The following is a 7,763-nucleotide window of genomic DNA, read 5'->3' on the forward strand; positions in this document are numbered from 1 at the left end:
ATTGAACTCCCTGGCTCATTACCATGGGCAGTTCCCAAAATTGAACTCCCTTGCTCTTCAGCTCGGCTAGTTCCCATAATTGAACTCCCTTGCTCTTCAGCTTGCCAGTTCCCAAAAATTGAACTCCCTTGCTCTTCAGCTCGGCTAGTTCCTAAAATTGAACTCCCTTGCTCTTCAGCTCGGCTAGTTCCCAAAATTGAACTCCCTTGTTCATAAGCTCGACCAGTTCCCAGATTGAACTCCCTTGCTCGAACTCATGAAGCAAGGCAGTTCCCAAAGTGAACACGAAACATGGAGGCAATGAAGAAGACTAAAGGAATTATGAAAGGATTAACATAATGCTTGACCAATACATGGTCAACCAAATAACTTCAAATGAAAGCTCAAGAGCTCGACTAGTTTGATGATCCGCCCAACCACAAGCAGTTTGACTAGATCAATGTTTTGAGCACTATGAAAATTCAGATGCATCCAACCAAAACAATGGTTTAAATGGAGATGATACAAAAGGCATGGTTAGTCAAGGTTAATCAAGGAATTTTACAACAGAACAAAGTATAAGATGACCAAGGGAAAGATTTTGTCTTGCGATTTAGCATATGACTTCTCATGGTTGAAAGAAACTTAGTCCCTTGGCCTCGAACATGGAATTAACGTGACCAAGTGACTTGGGGGGCTTATGTTATGGATATTTTATAATAGACCTGTCTGGGTCGACCAAAGAAGAACTGGATCGATCAAACCGTGGCTGGACCATGAATAAAACGAAGGCACTAAACAAGGTATACAATTTGAATAATATCCAACCTCCTTAAAGATAGGGATAACGATTCCGATCAAGTCGGGTTACTCTTAGAATCCAGATCGGACTCCACAACTACAATCCAAGTAATACTGTCTTGGCGGATAAGATTCCTCTCCTCAAGAAGCTAGCAACAATGACAGAGTTCTATTCGAACTCCATTACTACATAGTTAAGGTAACGTCTCCTAAGATCTATAAATACCCACATACTCATCATTATTTGGTATGCACTCTTAAGTTATTGAATACATTGAGAGATTGAGTTAGCTTCCTTGGTTCGTCTGAATTAACTTGTTCGTTGGAGACAAAACTCGACCACACCGGTCGAGCACGTTTTTGCAGGTTCGAGCGTTTGACCAGGAGGGACCAAATTTTGCATCAACACATCGTAACCCTTGGATTTCTTGATTCCAGATGGAGGGTTGCGATGACCTTAGATGGGTAGCTTGATCAACAAGCTAAGTGCCCAATCTTCTCGAAGAAGCTTCAAGACAGCTATAATCCCACTAACTCAGGTGGTTAGATTCACGTTGATATGGATGTGACAGCTATCCCTCACTTTGGCAGACAAAACGTAAGGGGGCTATACTCGAGGAAGCCTTGAGCAAATGAGACGCTTCTTTGCAGGCATTGAACATTTAATGAATCTTAGTATATTCAATGCTGAAATTAATGTGTTGATTGGTGTTTGGGAGTAGATACGCAGAATCCTCTTGCAACCTCACTTTGGCTGAGATGTAAGTAGTTGGGTGCTTAATGAAAGGCCATCTGAGAAGTCCATCATCAAAGTTGTGCATCACTACAAAGTGCTCTTCTCGGCATGTATTTTGCTTTGCTGAGAAGTGCCTTGCCGAGAATTGCATTATGAACTCCTTTGACCAGGACTGAACCAAACGCATTGGCTCGCTTTGTCCACATGGGTCTAAGGGTTCAAACCATAATGTTTATGACAATAAATTAAGGCAGTAGTAGTAGAAATAAGTGACTCATTCAAAAATATTGAAAGATTCAAAACCTGAAATTGATGAAAGACAAGCAAACAGATAATGTCAGAATAAATTACTGAATTACTGAGAAGATTTCCCAGATGGTTAAATTTTAAGACAGACTTAGTCAGTAAGATATTTGTTTAAAAGTATACACAAATGGATTCTATTTTTAAAAATAATTGCCAAATTCCAAATATTGTAATAATTTTGTTTGCCTAACTAATTTTTTCTTATGAACTACCCAAATTACTCTCAAGCCTTTTATTTTTTCTAAATTTTTTGACCAATCACCAGAGAGATCAGTTGATCATCTGAATTAGAGAATGAATAACAATGTTGATCAAACACTTGACACCTTTTCCCCTCTGTGATTCCCTCATTTTGATTTTAGCTAGATTTGACTTATTGACTTTTTTTTTTTTAATGAAGATGTGGGAAACGTAGCAAAGAACCTAACTTGTGAATTGGGTTTATTATTCTTACTATTATCATTAGAGTAGACGACGGGTAAGGAGGACTTGACTTGTAACCTATAAGTTGGTCTTGGTAGGGAAGACTTGATTTTTACTTGCTTGGACTCTGAATGATGATTAATTAAAAACCTCTCTCTAACAAAAGGGAATGACTTTAGTGGATGTGCATTTGCATAAAGGCAGCTGCTTCTTTGTTTTTTCCCCCTTTTTTTGGGGGCAAAGTAGAAAGACAGCTGCTAGTGGATGTGTTTTGCACAAAGTGACACTTGGAATCCAAAGAGGCACATCTTTCTTTTTAAAAAGGTATCAAAATCTTACAAAATTATTCTCTTGATTATTTTTTTGACATATTTACTTTGTTTTGATGGATATATCAAATGCAAATTAATAAAACAAATAAAGAAAGAAATTAATTAGACAAACATAGATACAAATTGCACCAAAGATACTCCCCTAGTAAATAATCCTCCAATCAAAACGCCAAAGCCAAACTAAAGTACTTTTTGTATGTATTGATAATCCTCAAGGCGGACTATGGAAAAACTACCCTTGATGTTATATATTTATTTTCTCAAATGTCACGTTGGGCAAGTAATGGGTTTTTACTATGGTTGAAGTATCCCAGAATACGATATTAGTCGGTATATCCACAATGGGTCCAATTGATCTGATACACTCGCCTTTCTTAGTTTTTTTCCTAAGGGATACGTTGGATTGTACCAAATATATTGATCAATATAATACAATGCTTAAAGATGAGATGATACATCTCCTAAAAACCACTAGACGGACACAATACTCAATATAGATACTTTACACCTTAGTTTTTTTTCCCATTATGATTCTGTCCTTTTGATCTTATCTAGACTTAATAACTTTCTTATTATGGAGATGTATCACGTTGAAGAGAACTTTTACTTGTTAATTGGGTTATTAGAGTAGATAAAGGTGTAGAGGAGGACTTGACCTGTAAAGCAGTTTTGTTAGGGAAGACTTGACTAATTTGCTTGAACTTTTTCTCATGCTATCCATAGAGCCCCTTTTAGTCATACAAGACAGCTGTTGGTGGATATGCTTTTCCACAAATTGACAGTCTCTTTATAAGAGTAGATAACAGTGTAGACACTTGACTTGTAAATCAGTTTTGGTAGGAAAGACTTTACTTATTTACTTAAACTTTTTCTCATGAAGAAGGATGAATGGCTACCCATAGAGCACCCTTTAGTCATACAAGACAGCTGCTGGTGGATGTGCTTTTTGACGGACTCTTTATGTAAAGAGATTTAAATCCAAGGAGGCACATCCTTCTTTTTGTAAGACAACTTTTATCATAAGAAAAATAAATAAATAAATATTCAAAATCTGACACAATTATACCTCAACTGACTTGTTTTGATTACACAAGGAGCTCCTTCCTAGTAATTCTACCAATCTTGTGCAGCAGTATTCACTTTTATAGCCTATATATATCTTCTGAAAGTTTTGCATTCTCACAGTTCACAAATCATCAATTTCAACAAAGCGTTCTTTGCTTCGTCATGAGAAGTCTTGTGGTTCTCTGGCTTATTTTCCTATGCTTAGAACTGACCAGCTCAAGTGTCACGGGTACAAACACAACAGTAGTTGTTTGTAATGACATTGAGAGACGAGCCCTTCTCAGCTTTAAGAATGGCCTCGAAGATCCAACAAATTGGCTCTCCTCTTGGATCGGTGATGATTGTTGTATATGGAAAGGAGTAACTTGCAACAACAAAACCGGGCATGTCACCAAGCTCAACCTTCGACAAACATTTGATGCTGAATTACTGGTTGAATATGTGCAAGGGGACATTGGTCATGAACAAATTGATGCTTATATGAATTCCATAGGCCTATTGGGTGGGGTGATAAGTCATTCTTTACTTGGTCTGCAGCAATTGAAATACCTGGACCTAAGTGTGAAAAACTTCTCTCGTATTCGCATCCCCGAGTTCCTCGGTTCACTCAAGAGCTTGAGATATCTTAACCTTTCTAATGCAAATCTTGGTGGAACGATTCCTCATCAGCTCGGGAATCTATCAAGTTTGCGTTATCTTGACCTCAGTACTACTGCGTTGTTTTCATTTGCACCTGATTCTATTTCAGTTGATGGTACTGGTTTGTATGCTGAGAGTCTGCAATGGCTTTCCAATCTCTCTTTCCTGCAATACCTTGACATGAGTCGAGTTGACCTCACCAATGCAATTGACTACGTGCAGGTATTGAATGTGCTCCCTTCTTTAACAGAGTTAGTCCTAAATGAATGTGGACTTAACCCAAGTCTTGATTTTCTTGCTTCACGTGTTAATTTTACATCACTCACCCGCATTGACCTCTCTGATAACTCTTTTTATGGTCCAATACCTGGTGGTCTTCGAAACATGACTTCTCTGAGGATCCTACAGCTCTCTGCAAACAATTTTAATTCCACCATACCAGATTGGCTGTATAATATGAGAAGTCTTGTAACTCTTGACATCTCTTATAACAGCTTGAGTGGTTCAATTATAAGTGCAGTTGGTAACCTGACTTCCTTGTCAAAGATTGATCTCTCAATGAATAAACTTGGAGGTGAGATACCAATGACATTGGGAAATCTTTCACATCTTTCACAGCTTGATCTTTCAAATAATGGACTTGGAGGTGAAATACCATCAACATTGGGAAATCTTTTCAAGTTGCAGGAATTGAATTTGTGCTGGAATAACCTTTCAGGTCCTCTGCCTAATCAACTGGGGCAGCTTAAGAGCCTAACTGTGCTTCATCTTTTCCAAAATTCTGTTTCTGGTCCCATTCCTTCATCTATAGGAAGTTTATCATCACTGCGGGAATTAGATCTTTCTTCTAACCAGTTGAATGGATCTATTCCAGAAAGTCTGGGAAATCTTTGCAAGTTGCAGGAATTGATTTTGATGTTGAACTACCTTTCAGGTCCTCTGCCTAATCAACTGGGGCAGCTTAAGAGCCTAACTGTGCTTCATCTTTCCAAAAATTTTGTTTCTGGTCCCATTCCTTCATCTATAGGGAATTTATCATCACTGCAAAAATTAGATCTTTCTGATAACCAGTTAAAAGGATCTATTCCAGAAAGTCTGGGACATCTTTCACAACTTGAGGAATTGTGGATCAACCAAAATTCCTTGGAAGGTGAGGTATCTGAAGTTCATTTTGCCAATCTCACTAGACTAAATTCATTGTTTGCATCTTCAAACTCATTGGTTTTGCGAGTCGCCTCTAATTGGATTCCTCCTTTCCAACTCAAGGACATATATTTGGGATCGTGGGATGTAGGATCTCAGTTTCCATCATGGCTCCAAACACAAAGGAACATGTCTTCCTTAGAGTTATCTTATACAAGGATTTCTAGTGAAATACCAAGTTGGTTTTGGAACTTATCTTCACAGATTTCATATTTAGATCTCTCCAACAATCAACTACATGGTGAGCTCCCAAGAAGACTAAAGCTTGATTCTATCGACGACTCATGGATAGATTTGGGTTCCAACAACCTCAAGGGCCCACTACCTCATATCTCTTCCAATGTTTTAGTACTAGATCTTTCTAACAATTCCTTTTCTGGACCAATTTCCCATTTCCTTTGTCAACAGTTAGATGGATCAAGTGAATTAGCATTTCTTGATCTCTCTAACAATCTCTTATCTGGGGATATATCTGATTGTTGGACGACTTGGCATTCATTGGAAGTAATAAATTTGGGGCACAACAATTTAACTGGAAAGGTTCCAAGTTCTCTTGGATCGGCCTTTGGTCTTCTATCGTTGCATTTGAACAACAATCATCTTTCTGGTACATTACCTTCACTCCTGCAAAATTGTTCAATGTTACAGCTTATTGATCTTAGTAAGAACGAGTTTTCTGGAAGCATACCGACTTGGATGGGGAAAAGTTTACGAAATCTAATAGCTCTGATCATGCATTCAAACAATTTTGGGGGTGGCATTCCACTAGAACTTTGTGATTTAGCATCTCTTCAAATCCTTGATCTTGCTCATAATAACCTTTCAAGAACCATACCTCAATGCTTCAAAAAGTTCAGTTCTATGGCCACACAGAGAAACTTGATGAATTCATCTCTATCTACTATCATGCATGTACCACTATTAGATGCCAACCGTGAAGATTACGTTGACAAGGTTTTGTTAACCATCAAAGGAAAGGAGTATCAATATAGCACTACTCTTCTCAATCTTCTAATTAGCATTGACCTTTCAGACAACCATTTGTTTGGAGAGATTCCCGAAGAGTTAACAAGTCTTGTTGGGTTGCAATCATTGAACTTATCAAGAAATCATTTGACAGGAAACATCCCTGAGAAGATTGGGGAAATGTTATGGTTAGAATCTTTGGATTTATCAACAAATGGACTCTCTGGTGGCATTCCCAAAAGCATGTCAAAGCTAACATTTTTAACTACCTTGAATTTGTCTTATAATAGTTTGTCAGGTAGCATTCCAATGAGTACCCAGCTCCAAAGCTTTAATGAATCTAGCTTTATAGGGAACACTCCAGACTCTGTGGGCCTCCACTTACACCGAATTGCACTAGAGATTGGTCTGACAATGATATTAGAAGAGGAGCCGACAAAGGCAGTGTCTCTCAAATTGAAGGATTCTATATCAGCATGGCCTTCGGTTTTGTGTTTGGCTTTTGGGGTGTGTGGGGTCCTTTACTGTTCAAAAAATCCTGGAGACATGCATATTTTCAGTTTTTAAGCAAGATGATAGAAAAATTCTTTGGCTGAGATTCGATGACAAATAATAATTGCATTGTCTCTCCACTCAATGTAATTGTTTTTATTTTCCAGAGGTTTCTCCCTTGTATAAATCAAATTGAGCTCAGTTCTTCAATTTGGCCTAGTTTGGCATACGAATTTCAATCTATAATGTTTTTTTAGTCCTCTTCAATTGAGTTATTTCAAAATAGAACCTTAATGCATGATATTCTAATATTTTGATGTTGAAAAAGTTAACCAAGATGGTGATGATTGCTCCATTGTGCCTCAATTAATTAACTATTTTTCTTTTGGATCTAAAGTTTATCACTTACGCTCACTTGATTACATCCTCAAAGTATTTCTAATATATAATTTAAAAATATGGCGGGTTCACCCTTAGCCCCCTCTGAAATGACATTAAACCGTGAAACATCCACCTTGGACATTTTAGTCGTTCCAGGATCTAGAAGCTATAGCTGGTCCAAACTTACATCACATATCAAATCATACACCCTAAAATCATTATCAAAGTATTAGAAAATCCAGAAACTAAGTGACAACATTTCATATGCGTTTTGTTTTATATAGATTGGATACACAAAAAGCCTAAAAAGTAAGCTATACAAGGGGAATACCCCACAAGATACACAAAAAGTAACCATAAAGCTAATAAGTCCAACAACACCACACCATTAGATGATCACACATGTTAGTCGATAATAAAGTGACAAGAACATCAAGCCT

The 7,763-nt window shown here is 37.6% G+C and overlaps 1 protein-coding gene across 1 annotated transcript; it reads left to right on the forward strand.

The window, feature by feature from the left end:
- The first annotated feature begins 3,688 nt into the window (after positions 1–3,688).
- LOC149002240 (uncharacterized) lies at positions 3,689–7,112 on the forward strand. The gene has a single exon (XM_089138921.1). The coding sequence runs from the start codon at positions 3,805–3,807 to the stop codon at positions 7,015–7,017; it is 3,213 nt and encodes a 1,070-aa protein (XP_088995047.1). The 5' UTR covers positions 3,689–3,804; the 3' UTR covers positions 7,018–7,112.
- The last annotated feature ends 651 nt before the right edge of the window (positions 7,113–7,763 follow it).

The sequence above is a fragment of the Hakea prostrata genome, chromosome 10 (genome assembly GCF_041222555.1).
Source record: "Hakea prostrata isolate BN-2017 chromosome 10, UWA_Hpros_2, whole genome shotgun sequence".
Lineage (NCBI taxonomy): Eukaryota > Viridiplantae > Streptophyta > Magnoliopsida > Proteales > Proteaceae > Hakea > Hakea prostrata.